Genomic DNA, 21,162 nt, shown 5'->3' with positions numbered 1-21,162 from the left:
GTTCAAGTTTATTGTCATGTGTCCCTGATAGGACAATGAAATTCTCGCTTTGCTTCAGCACAACAGAACATAGTTGGCATTGACTACAAAACACATGAATAAATAAACTGATAAAGTGCAAATAACAAATAATGGGTTATTAATGTTCAGAGTTTTGTCCGAGCCAGGTTTAATAGCCTGATGGCTGTGGGGAAGTAGCTATTCCTGAACCTGGACGTTGCAGTCTTCAGGCTCCTGTACCTTCTACCTGAAGGTAGCAGGGAGATGAGTGTGTGGCCAGGATGGTGTGGGTCTTTGATGATACTGCCAGCCTTTTTGAGGCAGCGACTGCGATAAATCCCCTCGATGGAAGGAAGGTCAGAGCCAATGATGGACTGGCCAGTGTTTACTACTTTTTGTAGTCTCTTCCTCTCCAGAGCGCTCAAATTGCCGAACCAAACCGAATTATATGCTCTTGGATCTGAACGTCTGCAGTTTGAGCTGGCGGTGAGGGAGCTGGCGGTTGCTTGCTCACCTGTGGTTTCTGCCGCTGGAGAGCAGCCAGCTCCCTCTGGTACAAGGCCCCTGCGAATGGGTAGACCTCGGGCAGTTTGGCACTGGGGTCCATCAGTTCCTTCGTCGTCCCAGCGGGGATTCCCTTGCGTACGGCTGCGTTGATCCTGGCCACGGACTGCATCACTGGGCACAAAGAGACAGTCACACCGAGGACCAGCAACACTGCTTGCGGCGCAATGATCAAAGCAAAAAAAAGTTACCCGGCCTCACCCAGACACAAAGTAACTGGGCGGGTCAGGCAGCATCTCTGGAGAACATAGATATAGAAACATAGAAAATAGGTGCAGGAGTAGGCCATTCGGCCCTTCGAGCCTGCACCATTCGCCATTCACTATGATCATGGCTGATCATCCAACTGAGTATCCTATACCTGCCTTCTCTCCATATCCCCTGATCCCTTTAGCCACAAGGGCCACATCCAACTCCCTCTTAAATATAGCCAATGAACTGTGTGGCCTCAACTACCTTCTGTGGCAGAGAATTCCACAGATTCACCACTCTGTGTGTGTGAAAAATGTTTTCCTCATCTCGGTCCTAAAAGATGTTCCCCTTATCCTTAAACTGTGATTTATTTCTTTTATATTTCTTTTATATTTCATACTGCTTTCATTATTTGTTTCTTGCCTTCCCTTTTGCAGAGCTCTTTAGACTTTCAAGATGCAGCACGGAAACATCGAGTCAACATCGACCAGCGACCAGCGATTAGCCCGTACACCAGTTCCATCCTACGCACTGGGGACTATTTACCTTTTTTTTTTAAATACTGAAGCCAATTAACCTATAAACTTGGAGCTCAATGCTCCTAAGACAGTGACTTTTGGAGAACTCCCTCTCCCCTCAGCCCACTCACCATCAACACCACAGTCACATCTGTGGAGTCTTTTAAGTTCCTGGGAACCATAGTTTCTAAGGACCTTAAAGGGAGGGGCCACCATCGACTCCACAGTCAAAAAGGCACAACAGAGGGTTTACTTCTGCAGCAGCTGAGGCAGCACAATCTGCGATCAGGCCTGATATTGAATGGCGGGGGGCTCGAACAGGGCCGAATGGCCTATCCTACCGATATGTTTCTATTTAATGAGATCTAATGATCAATGACGGCCATCGTATAGAGTCTGTCAGATCACCTTCTCCATCATGGTCTGGTTTGGCTCAGCCACCAAGCATGACACAAACATCGAGTCAACATCGACCAGCGACCAGCGATCAGCCCGTACACCAGTTCCATCCTACGCACTGGGGACTATTTACCTTTTTTTTTTTAAATACTGATCAGCAGAGAAGGTCCTATTGGCTGCAAACTCCCCTTCCCCCCATTGACGAACTGTGGAGTATTTTAAGTGGGAACCATACAGGGGCCCACCATGCAAGGGCCAGGCCACAGGCAATGACGGCCATCGAGAGTCTGTCCTCACCTTCTCCATCATGGTCTGGTTTGGCTCAACCATCACCCCGGAGGCTGACCCCTGGCTCAACCCCCCCCCCCCCATTGACGAACTGTACACTGCAAGGGCCAGGATGCGAGCGGGCAAGATCACCTCTGACCCCTCTCACCCTGGAGGGTGGTGGGTGCATGGAACGAGCTGCCAGGGGAGGTAGTTGAGGCTGGGACTATCGCAACGTTTAAGAAACAGTTGGACAGGTACATGGATAGGACAGGTTTGGAGGGATATGGACCAAGCGCAGGCGGATGGGACTAGTGTAGCTGGGACATGTTGGCCGGTGTGAGCAAGTTGGGCCTGTTTCCACACTGTATCACTATGACTCTATGAGATACGATACTCCAGAGTATTGAAACTTTCCTACTCACTGCTCAGATGCACGCTGGCGTTTTCATTAGCTGCATGAACAGCGGCCTGGAGCTCTTCCTTCTCCAGCGGGTCCACCATCCCCAGCTCCTGAGGGCAGAACATAGAAAGCCATCAGCATCCTGCACAAGGGAAGTGGGAGCTTGTGCAAGGCAAGGGGACCAACAGCACGGGAGACCTGCACTGTAGGGTTACTTTTACAGACACAGGTCACAAGACATAGGTTTAAGGTCAACAACCAGAGGACATAGGTTTAAGGTCAAGAACCAGAGGACATGGGTTTAACGAGAGGATGGAAAGATTTAATAGGAACCTCAGGGGCAACTTAAAAAAAAATATATATATTTATACAAGCTGTACAAAGGGTGGTAGATATATGGAACGAGCTGCCTGAGGAGGTAGTCGAGACAGGCACTATCACAATGATTAAATAACATTTGAACAGGTGTATAGATAGAGCAGGTTTTGGAGGATATAGGCCAGGTGGGACGTTAGTTTAGTTTAGAGATACAGCACGGAAACAGGCCCTTCGGCCCACCGGGTCCGCGCCGACCAGCGATCCCCGCATATTAACACTATCCCACACCCACTGGGGACTGTGATTTGTGGAGATGGGGCATGATGGTCAGTGTAGGCGTTGGGCCGAATGCCACCAGGCCACCAGGCCCTGCGGCCCACCTGGAGTATTGTGTGCAGTTTTGGTCCCCTAATTTGAGGACGGACATTGTTGCTATTGAGGGAGTGCCCAGCGTAGGTTCACCAGGTTAATTCCCGGGATGGCGGGACTGTCATATGCTGAGAGAATGGAGCGGCTGAGCTTGTACACTCTGGAGTTTAGAAGGATGAGAGGGGATTCACCACCCTCTGACTAAAGACATTTCTCCTCATCTCCTTCCTGTAAGAATGGCCATTAAATCTGAGGCTTTGACCTCGCGACTTACTCTCCCACTCGTGGAAACTCGCTCTTCACATCCACTCTATCCAGGCCTTTCGCTATTCTGTACGTTTCAATGAGGTCCCCCCCCCCCCCCCTCATTCCTCTAAACTCCAGCGCGTACAGGCCCAGTGCCGACAAACGCTCATCGTATATTAACCCCTTCATTCCTGGGATTTATTCTTGTAAACCTCCGCTGGACCCTCTCCAGAGCCAGCACATCCTTCTTCAGATAGGGGGCCCAAAATTGCTCACAGTACTCCAACTGCAGCCTGCCCAGTGCCTTATAGGACAGGTTTGGAGTCCCAGGACGGGGACTTTAAATCTCAACCGCCGGCCTGCGGCCTACACAATCTTGAAGCCGCGGTCTCCGGTGAGGAAAGACCGATCCTGGGCTGGACTCTGGACTCTGGTCTTGTCCACGGGGGGGAAATGGAGGAGGACGGCCAAAAGTTTTTTGTGCCTTCCACCACAGTGATGAATGCTGTGGTGGATGTTTATGTTACATGTTGTGTCCTGTTTATGCATTTTATTATTTTGTTAACCCATCTTTATGCTTTGTATGGAACTGATTTTTAAATTATGTAAAGCACTTTGGGGTCAATGAAAATTGACTATAAATGTGCTATATAAATAAACTTATTATTATTATTATTATTATAGAGCCTCAGCATTACATCCCTGTTTTTGTATACAAGCGCTGGTGAAATAAATGCTAGCGTTGAGTTCACTTTCTTTGCCGAGTCCATGACAAATACATGAATAAAATGCAAGGTTTAATACCAGTGCTTTCTGCTCGCGGTCGATGAGGAGCTGGTCCATGTACCATTCCATGTTCTCCCGGTTCACCTGGTGTAGGTTCAGCACTGGACTCTGCAGAGCCGAGTAGAGTGCCTGTACATCGCTCTTCTCCAGCGCCTCGTCCACATACTCCAAAGCCGCTTGCACTGGGAATGGAAAAGTCACGTTACATTGAGCGTGGTGCAGGCTAGGCAAGTACCACAGAACATTAATAGAAACATAGAAAATAGGTGCAGGAGTAGAGGCCATTCGGCCTTTCGAGCCCGCACCATTCGCCATTCAATATGATCATCCAACTCAATATCCCATCCCTGCCTTCTCTCCATACCCCCTGATCCCTTTAGCCACATCTAACTCCCTCTTAAATCTAGCCAATGAACTGTGTGGCCTCAACTACCTTCTGTGGCAGAGAATTCCACAGATTCACCACTCTCTGTGTGTGAAAAAAAATGTTTTTCTCATCTCGGTCCTAAAAGATTTCCCCCGTATCCTTAAACTGTGACCCCTTGCTCTGGACTTCCCCAACATCGGGAACAATCTTCCTGCATCTAGCCTGTCCAACCCCTTAAGAATTTAGTGAGTTTCTATAAGATCCCCCCCTCAATCTTCTAAATTCTAGCGAGTACAAGCCGAGTCTATCCAGTCTAATGGTAGGATTGTGGCACCACCTGTCAACCCAGAGCAAGGAGGGACTGAGAGAGGGGTGGGCCGGTGAGAGCAATGGGGGGGGGGGGGGGGGGGGCTGTAGAGGCAGCAGATAGGACTGTTCGATACTTTTGCAACTTTGTCACAAATGGACTATTGTGGGCTCCACCTTTCCTTGGCCACCAGTGTCCGCTCCAATTCTTCTGAACCTCCTAGTCATTGAATTTGTCAGCACAGACTAACTAGTTGATACATTAAAGGCCTTGCGTTGTCCTGCATGGACCAGAGCTAGGTAGGAAGGAACTGAAGATGCTGGTTTAAAATGAAGACAGACACAGAACGGTGGAGTAACTCAGCAGATCCTGAGAAAAGGAATGGGTGACATTTCTGGTCAAGATTCAGTTCGCTTTGGGTCCGAGGAAGGGTCCCAGAGATCCAAAGATGCTGCCTGACCCGTTGAGTTGCTCCAACATGGTGTGATGGTGCGCTAGTGTATGGGACAATCGCTGGTCGGCGCAGACTCGGTGGGCTTAAGGACCTGTTTCTGCGCTGTATCTGTAAACTAAACTCTCCTTTGAAAGCTCAGTTGTGTGTTGCAGGCAGAGGTCCAGATCACTACTCCTCTCTACACAATGAACATTCACCCTCACTCCTGTACTTACCATTGACTTTGTTAATATTGCCTTGAATTTCAGCGTGAGTCAAAAGCTCCTCGTACATGTCCTTCCCCTCGGTCAGCTCCGCTTTATACTTAAGGAAAAACAAACAGGCAAGTCAGTACAGAGTCTTTTTCCCCCCAGAGTTGCGGAATTGAGGACCAGAGGACAAGGGTTCAAGGTGAGGGGGAATCCGAGAGGTCACTTTTTTCACACAGTGGGTTTTATGGAACAAGCTGCCAGAGGAGGTAATTGAACAAAGGGTCACAGTTTAAGGATAAGGGGGAAAATCTTTTAGGACCGAGATGAGGAAAACATTTTTCACACACACAGAGAGTGGTGAATCTGTGGAACTCTCTGCCACAGAAGGTAGTTTAGGCCACACAGTTCATTGGCTATATTTAAGAGGGAGTTAGATGTGGCCCTTGTGGCTACAGGGATCAGGGGGTATGGAGAGAAGGCAGGTACAGGATACCGAGTTGGATGATCAGCAATGATCATATTGAATGGCGGTGTAGGTTCGAAGGGCCTACTCCTGCACCTATTGACTATGTTTCTATGTTTGAAGCTGAGACTATCCCATCGTTTAAGAAACAGTTGGACAGATTTGGAGGGTTACGGACCAAGTGCAGGCAAGTGGGACTAGGGTAGGTGGGACATTGTTGGCCGGTGTGGGCCAGTTTCCACACTGTATTAATCTACGAGGCACAGGGAACTGCAGGTGCACACACACTAGAGAAAATATACTGAAGCCAATTCATCTACAAACTTGCACGTCTTTGGGATGTGGGAGGAAACCGAAGCCCCCAGAGAAAACCCACGCAGGTCACGGGGACAAACATACAAACACGGTACAGACAGCACCCGTAGTTAGGATTGAACCCGGGTCTCTGTGAGGCAGCAACTCTATCGCTGTGCCACCCTGCTGCTCTGTGGTGATTTAAATGGGTTCCCTGTGAACCTCAAGCAGAGTCTCTACACGGCACACAGGATGGAAAATGGACACATCTCCAAAGAGGTCACCAGTACACGGAGGGACAAGAGGAAGGCCGAAGCTCCGCTACAGTGAAGATGTTTTCACTTATTGACTTTAGACTTTACTTTAGAGATACAGCGCGGAAACAACGCATCAGACCACCGAGTCCTCAGCGACCAGAGATCCCAGTACAAAAGCACTATCCCACACACTAAGGACAGTTTAGTATTTTACCAAAGACAAATAACCTACAAACCTGGACATCTTTGGGATGTGGGAGGAAAGCAGAACACCTGGAGAAACGCCACCTGTTCACGGGGAGCACGTGCAAACTCCAAACAGACAACACCCATAGTCGGGTTACCTACCTGATCTCCCGGTGGCTCAGTACTTCAACTCCCCCTCCTATTCCCAACCTGACCTTTCAGTCCTGGGCCTCCTCCATGTCAGGGTGAGGCCCAGCGCAAATTGGAGGAACAGCACCTCATATTTTGCTTGGGTAATTTACACCACAGCGGTACGAACATTGACTTCCCCAACTTCAGATAGCCCTTGCTTTCTCTCTCTCTCTCTCCATCCTTTCCCTTCTCTCCAGAGATGCTGCCTCACCCACTGAGTTACTCCAGCATTTTGTGGCCACCCGTATGTAGGATGGAAGCCAGGTCTGTGGGGCTGAGAGGCAGCAAGAACGGACACCGAATAATTTGTTCAGGAGAAGAACTCAGGAAAAGACGGGTAGCATGGCGGCACAGCTGTATGGTTGCCACGGTGACAATCCTGACTATTGTCCGGATTGGGTGCTGTCTGTACGGAGTTTGCACGTTCTCCCCGTGACCTGCGTGGGTTTTCTCCAGGATCACACTCCAAAGATGCACAGGTTTGTAGGTTGCTTGGCATGGTAGAATCGTAAACTGCCCCTAGTGCGGGTAGGATAGTGTAAGGGTGCGGGGATCGCTGGTCGGCGCCGACACGGTGGGCGGAAGCACCCGTTTCCGCACTGTAGCTATGGCGGCAGCAAACGTTTGTGGAGTGTCACTCACCGTGTCAAACCGTTTCCTGGCGTTGGCTGACTTCTCACTCTTCGCCTGGCACAGAATCTCCTGATACACCGGGGCAAGACTGTCGGCAAGGTTCACCAGCATGGCATTGGGGTTACGCAGAGCCACCAGCGTTTGCTCCACAAGCCCTCGATCGATGGCCTCGTTAATGGCGATCACAGCCGCATGCACTGAGCAGAGAAGAAAGGGATGCACTCACTCAGAACCACGGCACTTTATTCACTAATCACGATGAGAGACACTAAATACTGGAGTAACTCAGCGGGACAGACGGCATCTCTGTAGAAAAGGAATACCATTCCTTCTCCAGAGGTCCCACCTGTCCCACTGCGATAATTCAGCATTTTGCATCAATCTTTGGTTCAAATCAGCATCTGCAGTTCCTTCCTACACATTCCCTTATCATATATCAATACACTGTGAATGGGTCGATTGTAATCATGTATTGTTTGTGGTTGCGAATGGTATGTTAGCTTTCATTGCAAAAGGATTTGAGTATAGGAGCAGGGAAGTTCTACTGCAGTTGTACAGGGTTTTGGAGAGACCACACCTGGAGTATTGCGTACAGTTTTGGTCTCCAAATCTGAGGAAGGACATTATTGCCATAGAGGGAGTGCAGAGACGGTTCACCAGACTGATTCCTGGGATGTCAGGACTGTCTTATGAAGAAAGACTGGATAGACTTGGTTTATACTCTCTAGAATTTAGGAGATTGAGAGGGGATCTTATAGAAACTTACAAAATTCTTAAGGGGTTGGACAGGCTAGATGCAGGAAGATTGTTCCCGATGTTAGGGAAGTCCAGGACAAGGGGTCACAGCTTAAGGATAAGGGGGAAATCCTTTAAAACCGAGATGAGAAGAACTTTTTTCACACAGAGAGTGGTGAATCTGTGGAACTCTCTGCCACAGAGGGTAGTTGAGGCCAGTTCATTGGCTATATTTAAGAGGGAGTTAGATGTGGCCCTTGTGGCTAAGGGGATCAGGGGGTATGGAGAGAAGGCAGGTACGGGATACTGAGTTGGATGATCAGCCATGATCATATTGAATGGCGGTGCAGGCTCGAAGGGCCGAATGGCCTCTACTCCTGCACCTAATTTCTATGTTTCTATTGTCTTTCCGCTGCCTAGATAGCACACGACAAAAGCTTCTCACTGTACCTCGGTACACGTCATAGTGTGATACAGTGTGGATACAGACCCTTCAGCTCAACTTGCCACACAGCGCCAGGCAGTCATTTGAGTGGGTTATTCAGAAAATATGAGCGCGTAAATTAAACTTCAGTAGTAATTAAACAAGCTGGTTATTCTAAAGCACGTGTCAAATGTGAGGCCTCTAGTTTAGATGCAGCATGGAAACAGGCCCTTCTGTCCAGCGATCACCCTGTACGCTAGCACGATCCTACACACTGGGGCATCTTCACCAGAGCCAATCCACATATAAAACAGCACATCTGTGGAATGTGGGAGAAAACCAGAGCTCCTGGAGAAAACGCCACACAGGTCACAGGGAGAACATACAAACTCCATCCAGACAGCACCCGCAGTCAGGATCGAACCCAGGTCTCTGATGCAGCAATTCTACCGCTGCTCCGACCCATACCGCCCTGTACTGTTCTGTGTTGTACCTTACCTGCGGCTTCATCGACTGAAAGTTCATTGGCCAAGATCCCACCGATCTTACTAAAGGAGGGCATCTGGATTCCATATTTGTCCAACTCAGTTTTCATGTTGTTGATCTCCTCCTCTGTAAGGAAAGCAAGAGTTCAGAGGTTAAGCAAGTCGAGTGAAATACGAGTGACGTCCAACCAACATCCAAGGAGAATGAAGCAGTCAGCGCAACTGATCCTCCAACTCTAGCCTTGAGCACTCTCCATCATCCTTCCATGCTAACTGCAGTCATCAACTAGAAACGGCCTGTCCCACTTGGGCAAGTTTTTAGGCGACTACAGGCAATTAGGAGACTACTGGCACATGGTTGCCGGGATGTCGTCTGTATAGAAACATAGAAAAGTAGATGCCATTCGGCCCTTCGAGCCTGCACCGCCATTCAATATGATCATCCAAATCAATATCCCATATCTGCCTTCTCTCCATACCCCCTGATCCCTTTAGCCACATCTAACTCCCTCTTAAATCCAGCCAATGAACCGTGTGGCCTCAACTACCTTCTGTGGCAGAGAATTCCACAGATTCACCACTCTCCGTGTAAAAAATGATTTTCTCATCTCGGTCCTAAAAGACTTCCCTCTTATCCTTCAGCTGTGACCCCTTGTTCTAGACTTCCCCAACATCGGGAATAATCTTCCTGCATCTAGCCTGTCCAACCCCTTATGGTCGTGAGTCGTCTCCTCAGTCGCCCAAAGAGTCGTAGCATCTTTCTGGTTGCCGCTGGACTTTCAACATGTTGAAAACATTTTCGGTGACAGTGGGTTTGATGCCATTGAGTGTAGCTCGACTTCTCCTGACGTAGGTGCTGTCGTAGTTGTCGCCAGGTTAATGTAGGTTGCCGTCGGTGCTGACTTTGTTTTTTTAAACGTTAAAGTAATGATAATATTTCAAATTTTATGTCGAAGGCGGGGTCCAGTTGCCGGTTTTTCAGCGACCTGTAACGTCAATGACAGTCTCCTAAAAATAGCCCAAGTGGGACAGGCCCTTAAGATGCACGGTGGCATGAGGAAGATCACGCCTTTAGGGTGAAGATACTGGAGTAACTCCAAGGGTCAAGATGCTATTCACTTTCTTCATTGCCCGCTCTTCCTGCATGCTTACTTTCGGTGACTGATGAACAAGGACCAGCAGATCTTACTGTACTTCCCCTACAATGTACAGAAGCCAATTAACCTACAAGCATGCACTTCCATCAGTGTGGAAAGAAACAAGAACACCCAGAGAAAGCACAGACGGCCACAGGGAGAACGTACAAACTCCATACAGACAGCACGGGGTCAGGATGGTACCCTGGTCTCTGGCGCTGTGAGGCAGCAACTCTACCGTTACGCCCTTGTGCGCCACCCTACATTAGTTGTGTTCAACTAAAATAAAGCTGCAAACTAAAATAAAAGCTGCTAAACAGTCACTCCACCTGATTCTGCTGCTTTTGCACTGACAATTTAATAACTGGCACTGAGTAATAACTCTGGCACTGGCTCAGGCCACTGGACATCAGATGCCCTGCACATTTTAGGACTGTTTTTACTTGCATTTTAATGTTGCTGTTTTTACTTGCACTTTTTTCCCCAACTATTCGTACTGTTTTATCAGGAACTGGATTGTTTTTTATTTTATGCGTGAAATGTTTACGTTTCTATGTGCGATGCTCCGGTATTCCCTGGGAAACATCGTCTCATTTTGCAAGATGACAATAAAGGATGATGATAATGATAAATATACTGACCAAGCAGGTGATGATCGGATGACTACAAGCCTCACCTGTGAAATTCACTTTTCCATAGAGGTCCTGTATCTGTGGAGCCAGACCCAGCTTGAATAAGTAAAGGCTGCAAAAAGATAAGAGGGGAAAAGTCAGTGACCAAAGCCCAAATCACAAAGGAGATCCTTCTTCCCTGTGGCTATCAAACTGTACAACTCCTCCCCCTTCTGTCATGGGGTAGACAGACTTCCCCCTCCACCTTCACAATCTTTGCACATTCCAATCCTTTCCACTCGTCATTTGAATTTCATATAGCTGTTGGCAGATCACTTTCTCTCCTGGGATAAATAAAGTTGTATGGTATCGTACCTGAAGGCGTGAACGCAATAAACAACGCGGGGAATGTTCTTCTTGTCGTAGATGTCCGTGGTTTCCGGGTAAAAGATCTGAAATGAAACAGAAATATTTCCAATCAGGCTCTTCGGATGAAAGATTTACAATTCTACAGCACGTTACAGGCGGGGCGCGGTGGCACAGCGGCAGAGACCCAGGTTCGATACCTGACCTCCGGTGCAGTCTGTACGTTCCTCCAGTAACTTGCGTGGGTTTTCGCCGCTTCCTCCCACACTACAAAGACGTACGGGTTGGTAGGTCAACCGGCTTGGTATAAATGTAAATTGTCACCTAGTGTGCGTTGGATAGTGTAAATATGCGGAGATCTATTGCATCCGCTGCTCTCGGTGTCAGCTGCTCTACATCGGTGAGACCAAGCGCAGGCTTGGCGATCGCTTCGCCCAACACCTCCGCTCAGTTCGCAATAACCAACCTGATCTCCCGGTGGCTCAGCACTTCAACTCCCCCTCCCATTCCCAATCCGACCTCTCTGTCCTGGGCCTCCTCCATGGCCAGAGTGAGTCCCACCGTAAATTGGAGGAGCAGCACCTCATATTTCACTTGGGTAGTTTACACCCCAGCGGTATGAATGTTGAATTCTCCTATTTCAGGTAGTCCCTGCTTTCTCCCTCCTGCCCCTCCCCTTCCCAGCTCTCCCACAGCCCACTGTCTCCACCTCTTCCTTTCTTCTTCCCCCACCCCCATCATCAGTCTGAAGAAGGGTCTTGACCCGAAACGTCACCCATTCCTTCGCTCCATAAATGCTTCACCCGCTGAGTTTCTCCAGCTTTTTGTCTACCTTCAATTTTTCCAGCACCTGCAGTTCTTTCTTAAGCAATGTTTCATTTGGTTTTGTTTTTGTATGTTTTTTTAAAAAGCTCCAGCCTTGTGATTCTTGTTCAGATTCAGATTCAATTTTAATTGTCATTGTCAGTGTACAGTACAGAGACAACAAAATGCATTTAGCATCTCCCTGGAAGAGCGACATAGCAAATGATTTGAATAAATAATAATAAGTGTGCGGGGGGGGGGGGGGGTGGTGATTGGCAGTCACCGAGGTACGTTGTTGAGTAGAGTGACAGCCGCCGGGAAGAAGCTGTTCCTCGACCTGCTGGTTCGGCAACGGAGAGACCTGTAGCAACTCCCGGATGGTAGGAGGGTAAACAGTCCATGGTTGGGGTGAGAGCAGTCCTTGGGTTCGCGAGTTCAAGACGAACAATATTACAAAACCTCGATCATAGCGAAAGTTTACAGATCAGGAGAGGAGCTGCCTTTTACCGTACCGATGGGAGGGCAATCTTGGCCATCGCATTCAGCCAGTGGTTAATATTGTCCGTGTGTCTGAAGTGAAGCCCAGTTGCCTGTAGAAACACAAATTTCACACTTTTAAGTACTACATAAAAAAAAAACAGGAGATTACAAAAAGTGGTGGACACTGCCCGGTCCATCACAGAAACTGACCTCCCCACCATCGAAGCTCCATCACAGATACTGACCTCCCCACCATCGAAGGGATCTATGGAGCCGTTGCCTCAAAAAGGCAGCCAGCATCATTAGAGACCAACACTGCCACGGCCACGCTCTCATTTCACTCCTGCCACCGAGAAGAAGGTACAAGAGCCTGAAAACTAACGTCCAGGTTCAGGAGCAGCTTCTTCTCTGCGATCACACTAACACTATCTTGCTGACCAAGGACAATTTACAATTTTTACCAACGCCAAATTAACCTACAAGCCTTTAGATCTTTGGAATATGGGAGGAAACGGAACACCCGTGGAAAACCCACACGGTACAAACTCCGCCCAGACAGCACCCGTAGTCAGGATCGAACCCGGGTCTCTGGAGCTGTGAGGCAGCAGCTCTACCTGCTGCGCAACTCAGATCGTGATGTCCTGGGTGATGTCTCCGTTGAAGCAGGTGCTCCAGCTGCGTCACTTGTCGCGTTACGAAAAATCCATGGGATTTCTCCGGGTGCTCCGGTTTCCTCCCACACTCCAAAGACGTGCAGGTTTGTAGATTAATTGGCTTTGGTATTAAAAAAAAAAAAAATTGTAAATTGTCCCTAGTGTGTAGGATAGTGCTAATTCAGTTTAGTTTAGTTTGGAGATGCCTGGACCCATTGAGTCACTCCAGCACTTTGTGTCGTAGTTTAGTTCAGAGATACAGCACAGAAACAGGCCCTTCTGGCCCACTGAGTCAACATCGACCAGCGATCCCCGCACATTAACACTATCCTACAGAGAGCATGGGGATCACTGGTCTGGTCGGTGTGGACCCAGTGGACTGAAGAGCCTTTTTCCATACTGCATCCCGGGTACTGACCTCCCCACCATCGAAGCTCCATCACTAAACTAAACTAACACACAGACATGGAACACATGCTTCAACCCAAGCCATCACGCATTACTACACGGCCTGTTGTTCCACATAACCAACATTTGTTTAAAATTTAGTTTAGAGAGACATAGTGCAGAAACACGGGGTCCACGCTGACCAGCGATCCCTGCACACTAACACTATCCTACACCCACTAGGGACAATTTTTACTTTTAACAAACAAATTAACCTACAAACCTGCACGTCTTTGGAGTGTGGGAGGAAACCGAAGATCGCAGTCACGGTGGCGCTGAGGTAGAGATGCTGCAACTACGGGCGCTGTCTGTACGAAGTTTGTACGTTCTCCCCGTGAGTTTTCTCCGAGATCTTCACTTCCCTGGTCAGCGAGGACCCGGTGGGCCTGTTTTTTACACTGTATCTCAAACCCAGAGTATCTCTAAACTGATCTCTGGGGAAACCCACGCAGGTCACGGGGAGAACGTACGGACAACATCCGTAGTTGCATTCGCTGTAAGGCAGCAACTCTACGACTGCGCCACCGTAACCGCCCAAAATGGACGATGGTCCATCAATGGACGAGGAGATAAACCGCACATCAACCAGTGTGGATTGCCCCCGTACCTTGTACCGTAGCTGCTCTTGGTCATAGATCTTCCGCTGAGGGACGACAGTGGGCGCAAATCGGTGGCCCAGCTTGGCCAGGAAGACACCGTTCCTCAAGCTCTCCTCCAGGTCAGTGGTGGGTGGGAGCTCCTCATCCAAGCACACCTCCATCCACCTACATCAGAGAAACAGAGACAAGTTCAGAGCCTCGGCAAGGCCAGCAGCATAATCATGCACCAGTCTCACCCCGGTCACTGCCTCTGGGCAGAAGGATCGACCAGCCCTTCCCATCGCCGGCGCGGGAGAGCAGAGATTCCCCCCCCCTCCCCCCGATGCAGGAGCTTGATCACCCCGACAGGAAGGGCTCATCCGCCGGCTATGGGAGTAAAATCCCCTCGTCACGGAAGGCTCGAGGTCTCCGACTGCGGGAGAACAAAGAAGGGAAGAGATTGAACTTTTCCATCACAGTGAGGAATGTGGAGGAGTCACCGTGGTGGATGTTCATGTTAAAATGTATTTTGTGTGACTGGCTGACGTGGCAAATGAAATTCCTCGTATGTTGCAAAAACAAACTTGGCTAATAAAGTATTATTGTATTGTATTGTTTAGTATTTACTCCTCCCCATCGGGTGAGAAACACACCACTGCCTCGACTTCCTGAGAAAGCTTACGATGGGAAGTTGGTCTTGGAGGGGAGGAAGCTCCTCAAACTGTGGAGCATCCTGGACCCCCTCCATGAAACACTGGTCAACCAGAGGAGCACCTTCAGCAACAGATTGGTCCCACCAAGATGCAGCACAGAACGCCACAGGAGATCCTTCTTCCCTGTGGCTATCAAACTCCTTCCCCTTCTGTCGTGGGATAGACGCAGACCGAGACCGTCTCCCTTTCTCTCTCCCTTTCTCTCCCCCCCCTTCCCTCCCTCCATTGAGCATGCTGTCTGTTGGTCTGATGTACAGGCCCACCACCAATGTTCCAGCAACCCGTAGCCCGGCACCTCATTTAATCCAGACTGAATTACAAAAGCGCACACTGGAAATCCACCACCAGAAGTCCTCCCCGAACCGATCTCGACCTCAATGGGACTTCCGCGGCCGATCGGCGGGTCGAATTTTCCCCGCTGCACAGCCTGGTCTCTGGAACTGCAATGCTTTAGTAAAAAAGGGTGCCAGAAAATCGGTGGTAGACCCGTGCCACAAATTAGCCATACACCAAAGGCCTTTGAGAAGCCTCCCCACCGTTTGGCCTCCTCCAAGTGACACAGGTATTCGTAGGCGATGTTTTGCCGCCTGCGTTCGTCCATTTCTTCCGCGGTGAGGCGTTCGCTGCCCAGACCATCTGCCAAAGATAGGAAAATGTTAAATAAACACTCACTATTTAGACACGCTAGACGCAGGAAACATGTTCCCGATGTTGGGGCAGTCCAGAACCAGGGGCTACACACAGTTTAAGAATAAGGGGCAAGCCATTTAGAACGGAGGTGAAGAAAAACCTTTTCACACAGTGTTGTGAATCTGTGGAATTCTCCGCTTCAGAAGGCAGTGGAGGCCAATTCTCTGGATGCTTTTAAGAGAAAGTTGGATAAAGATAGCGGAGTCAGGGGATATGGGTAAAACGCAGGAACGGGGTACTGTGTGGATGATCAGCCATGATCACAGTGAATGGCGGTGCTGGCTCAAAGGGTTGAATGGCCTACTCCTGCACCGATTGTCTCTTGTCTATTTTGACAGAAGCTTAAAAACAAAAAAAATCAGATGAGATTCAGTACAGCAAAGTGCAGAGTCATGCATTTTGGTAATAAGAATAAAGACATAGATTATTTTCTAAATGGAGCGAGAATCCAGAAATCAGAGGTGCAAAGAAACTTGGGAGTGCCAGTGCAGGACTCCCAAAAAGTTAATTTACAAGTCGAATCGGTAGTAAGGAAGGCCAATACAATGCTAGCATTTATATCAAGTGGACTAAATACAAAAACAGAGATGTAATGCTGAGGCTCTATAAGGTGTTTAAGAAGGAACTGCAGATGCTGGAAAATCGAAGGTACACAAAAATGCTGGAGAAACTCAGTGGGTGCAGCAGCATCTATGGAGCGAAGGAAATAGACAACGTTTCAGGCCAAAACCCTTCTTCAGACTAGTCGTCAACACCTCTATAAGGTGCTGGTCAGGCCACATTAGGAGTACTGTTAGCAAATTTGGGCACCATATCTGAGGAAGGATGTGCTGGCTCTGGAGAGGGTCCAGAGGAGGTTTACAAGAATGATCACAGGAATGAGTGGGTTAGCATATGATGAGCATTTGTCAGCACTGGGCCTGTACTCGCTGGAACTTAGAAGGTTGAGCGGGGACCTCATTGAAACTTGGAGGATAATGAAAGGCATAGACAAAGTGGATGTGGAGAGAATGTTCCCACTGGTGGGAGAGTCTAGGACCAGAGGTTATAGCGTCAGAATTTATTTTAGAAATGAGATGAGGAGGAACTTCTTTAATCAGAGGGTGGAACTCTTAGCTACAGAGGGCGGTGGAGGCCAAGTCAGTGGATATTTTTAAGGCAGAAATAGACACCTTTTTGATTAGAATGGGTGTCAAGGGTTATGGGGAGAAGGCAGGAAAGTGGGATTAGATCAGCCACGATTGAATGGCGGAGTAGACTCATTGGGCCGAATGGCCTTACTCTACTCCTATAGCTTGTGAACAAGCTAAGCATCATAAATCCCAGCAGGAAGCAGACAATGGGAAATGATTCAAAGATAATTTATAGGTAGACAAAAAAGCTGGAGGAACTCGGTGGGCGAGGCAGCATCTTTGGGCAGAAGAACTAGTCGACGTTTAGGTTGAGACCCTTCTTCAGATTTATTGTTACATGTATCGAGGTGTAGTGAAATGCTTTGCACACAACCCAGTAAAGTCATACATCAGACCTCACCAGTACACAAGAGTCACCACGTTGCTGGTGCCGACAAAGCTACGGGTCCGGCAACATTAAGAGAGCGCACTTAAAATCCCCGCTGGAAGTCTGCCCGAACATATGGTGCCCAGCCCGGGAGAGACAGCCCATCTTGACCTTATCGGGACTTCTGCGGCAAGTCAAAATTGCCCCCCTGCTTCTGAACTCTGGCCCGGCTGGAACCAGCAGATCCGTCCCCATAGCAGACTTCCGAGGAAAGGGACTTTACTTAATCAAGGAAGAGTTTGTCAGGCTACCTGTTCCTTTGAGACTGGTTGATTCATGACTTGTGGTAAATAGTTTGGTGACAGATAAGATGCACTTGTCCAGTCCCTGAAGTAAAACGTAGGTAGGAACTGCAGATGCTAGTTTAAACCAAAGACAGACACAAAAGGCTGGAGTAACTCAGCAGGACAGGCAGCATCTTTGGAGAGAAGGAATGGGTGACGTTTCAGGTCAAGACCCTTCTTCTTGAAGTCACGTGTGCATATGGGGCAGAAAAGCAGGCAGCTGGTCACAAATTCTTTGACGTGGAATTAATGCTATAATTGAAGATAGACACAAAATGCTGGAGGAACAGCGGGATAGGCAGCATCTCTGGAGAGAAGGAATGGGTGAATGGGTGATTTTTTTGAAGAAGGATCTCAACCCGAAACGTCACCTATTCCTTCTCCCCAGAAACACTGACTGTCCCGCTGAGTTATTCCAGCTTTGTGTGTCTATCTTCGATTTAAACCAGCATCTGCAGTTCTTACCTACACACAATGCTGCAATTGGTTATTGATGGTCCGAATGGTCTAATTCTGTCCTATAACTTATGAAGTTAACATTCTGAATAGCTCGAGAAGATGACAAAAAAAGAAACACTACTTACTGCCAGAGAACCAAAATGTCTGAAGTGTTTATTACATGAGCGGCCAATTCATTGAGGAACAGCCCTCAAAACAGCTGCAAATCATTTGTATTGGAATTTTCATTTGTGGTAATTATGCTCATTTCAATTCTTTGCTAGTCCTTAATTCTTGAAGTCTAGTCCTTAATTATTGTAAAGCATGAACCATTGAAAAAAAGTTTAAATCCTGCACGCTTCAAAAATAGAAATTAAACAAGTCAGTACCCCACCTTTTCTTTTAACCAGCGGGTGCAGCAGCATCTATGGAACGAAGGAAATAGGCAACGTTTTGGCCCGAAACGTTACCTATTTCCTTTGCTCCATGATAGATGCTGCTGCAGCCGCTGAGTTTCTCCAGCTTTTTTGTGTACCTCCCTCCTCTCCTTATTTAGTTTAGGGATAGCAGTGTTAAAACAGGCCCATCAGCCCACCGAGTCCATGCCGACCAGCAATCACCCGCACACTTGTTTCTATCCTACACATTTGGAACAATTGCAAAAGGCAATGAACCTACAAACCTGTACGTCTTTGGAATGTGGTAGGAGATCGGAGAACCTGGTGAAACCTGTGTGGTCACAGCACCCGTAGTCAGGAACTTTGGCACTGTAAGGTAGCAACGTTACCGCTGCACCAGCGCACCGCCTTTGATCTGACAGTTTTGAAGCCTTTGTCACTATCTCCCCCATCCGCTAATCACCCAGCCAGCCCCTGGATCACGTGTCAGGCCTTGTCACTCTACCACCTCTCCTATCCAGCGTTCTCCCTGCTACTCCGATCAGTCTACAGATGGGTCCCGACCCAAAACATCATCTGTCATTCCCTCCACAGATGTTGCCTGGCTTACCGAGTTCCTCCGGCACTTTGTGTTTTACTTTGGGTGTCAGCTTGCACTTTGTTACACTTGACCATGCAAGCAAGGACAGGGGAAAGTCTGGAAGAGAAGGATGGAAAGACACAAAATGCTGGAGTAACTCAGTGGCTCAGGCTTACCTCACGGGTCTGTACTTGGTCTAGTTTTAATAAAATTCAATACAAGCTGAGTAATGAATGGCAACATCACACAATCCCGGTATATATGTGTAGGAAGGAACTGCAGATGCTGGTTTAAACCGAAGATAGACACAAAATGCTGGAGAAACTTAGCTGCCTGCCCCACTGAGTTACCCCAGCTTTTCTTGCCTTTAGACACAAAATGCTGGAGCAACTCAGCGGGACAGGCAGCATCTTCAGAGACAGGAGAAAAGGAAAACGTCACCTATTTCTTCTCTCCAAAGATGCTGGCTGACCCACTGAGTCACTCCAGCCTTTTGTGTCTACCCTGGTATATAGTCTCACAGCGATTCAAACCAGATTACTTCCTAATGAACGAAAGTAAAAGAATACTGCAGCCAGTCATTAAAACTCCCACTAGCTATGGGGAAAGAGCACCATCTGTTGTCGATTTAAACTTCATCAACCTGAAGACCCCCCCAGGGCAGACATTTCTGCTCATGCTGAATGATTTGATTGCATACAAGATACTCAATGTCAGAATTTTATTTTTTTTAATTATCCCTCGGGTTTGGGGGGTGTGGGGGAGGGGAGTGGGAGTTGTGGCAGAAGGGAAAATCAGGCTTTGCTGATCATCCAGTGTGGAGTCTGTGAAGCGTTTATGCCTGGCAGTAAACCGCAGTCACATTATATCATGTGCTGTGGCCAAGTATCCCATCAACACCACCCGTCCAGGATCACACGGGAAAAATAAATACTCGGGCAAAGCACCAGAAGTTCTGACCCAACTAGAGTCAACAACGACAGCCAAAAGAAGCAGGAGAACAAGTTGGGATAACAGAGAACTGGTTAAACTCAGCGGGACAGGCAGCAACTCTGGATGGAAGGAATGGTAATGTTTTGGGTCGAGACCCTTCTTCAGAGTCGTGGGAGAGGGTGGACAGAGATATGAAAGGGTAAGGTGTGAAAACGAGATATCTCTTACCCTTCCGTATCATTGTGTGTTGTGTGTGTGTCTCTCTCTCCCACGACTCTCAGTCTGAAGAAGGGTCTCGACCCGAAACATCACCATTCCTTCTATCCAGAGATGCTGCCTGACCGAGATGAAGAGCAAGAGAGGCGTGGGAATCGCAGAAGGGGAGCAGTGAGGTCTTCTCAAGTATTTGCAGTCTGCTGTCTCCAATTTTACTGAATCTAGAAAACTGTCAAACTGTTTAAGGAAGGAAGAAAGAGAGAGAGACCCTAATCTGGATGAATAGCAGCGATAGAATTTGTGGAACAGCTTGTGTAGCAGATGAAGCAGGCATTCAATGCCAAGTCCCCTGCAGACGGAGGGGAGGTCCACAAAGCTGGGGGTGACCTGCTTGGAGTATCTAGCTTATGTTCTGATGATAGTGTGTGGTCTGATTAAGTGCTGATCTATGGTGGCACACTCCCAGCTCCATGAGGAAGTGCCACAGCATTCTGGTACATGTGGAGCGTCAATGCAGGAGGATGCTCTTGTTCCAGATGGGCACGGCCCGAGACATGCAGTGAAAAAATGCTCCATATCATTTATCAGGCCAAGATCAAACAGTGTCCACACTCACTCCACGGTGACAATTATTGCTTAATATCAGAGCAGTCTCACCTGAATCATAAACAATTTGCAATTGCACAACGCTATTGTCTCGAGTGCTTCACAGTTTTATTCAACAAAGTCTCACATAAGCTTGCTCACAGGACTATATATTCCATGGACATCCTAGGCAGCAGAGGAAGCCAGAGAGGTTTGAGGGGTCAAATTCAAACAGGGCAGCACAGTGGTGCAAGAGTTGAGTTGCTGCCTTACAGCGCTAGAAACCCAGGTTTGATCCCGTATGGGTGCTGTCTGTACGAGTCAGACACACTCTCCTATCCTTTAATTCCAAAGGTAGACACAAAATGCTGGAGTAACTCAGCGAGACAGGCAGCATCTCTGGAGAGAAGGAATGGGTGACGTTTCTGGTCAAGACCCTTCTTCAGACTGAGAGTCAGGGGAGGGGGGGGGGGAAACTAGAGATATGGAAAGGTAAGGTGTGAAAACGACAGTATGCCTCCTTTGATTCCCTTGTCAATAGGACTTGGCATGTCAAAGCTGCCGAGAACAGGCGCCTCACTCTTTACGGGAAGGGGTTACACACTTGAAATGCAGCGAGTAAATCAAACCCATGCCAGGC

The 21,162-nt window shown here is 48.3% G+C and overlaps 1 protein-coding gene across 1 annotated transcript in view; it reads right to left on the bottom strand.

The window, feature by feature from the left end:
- iqgap3 (IQ motif containing GTPase activating protein 3) overlaps positions 1–21,162 on the bottom strand; it is a 77,936-nt gene that overhangs the window by 53,284 nt on the left and 3,490 nt on the right. The window contains exons 2-12 of the mRNA XM_055665657.1: positions 15,375–15,474; positions 14,155–14,311; positions 12,480–12,557; positions 11,173–11,249; positions 10,863–10,930; positions 9,064–9,177; positions 7,416–7,603; positions 5,406–5,493; positions 4,081–4,244; positions 2,366–2,453; positions 515–678 (exon numbers count right to left, since the gene is read on the bottom strand). Coding sequence (XP_055521632.1) covers positions 515–678; positions 2,366–2,453; positions 4,081–4,244; positions 5,406–5,493; positions 7,416–7,603; positions 9,064–9,177; positions 10,863–10,930; positions 11,173–11,249; positions 12,480–12,557; positions 14,155–14,311; positions 15,375–15,474 — 1,286 coding nt within the window. The remainder of the gene's footprint in view (positions 1–514; positions 679–2,365; positions 2,454–4,080; positions 4,245–5,405; positions 5,494–7,415; positions 7,604–9,063; positions 9,178–10,862; positions 10,931–11,172; positions 11,250–12,479; positions 12,558–14,154; positions 14,312–15,374; positions 15,475–21,162) is intronic.

The sequence above is a fragment of the Leucoraja erinacea genome, unplaced genomic scaffold (genome assembly GCF_028641065.1).
Source record: "Leucoraja erinacea ecotype New England unplaced genomic scaffold, Leri_hhj_1 Leri_140S, whole genome shotgun sequence".
In the NCBI taxonomy this organism is placed as follows: Eukaryota; Metazoa; Chordata; class Chondrichthyes; order Rajiformes; family Rajidae; genus Leucoraja; species Leucoraja erinaceus.
Note: the sequence above shows the minus strand (reverse complement) of the source record. Positions and strands in the feature narration are given on the sequence as shown.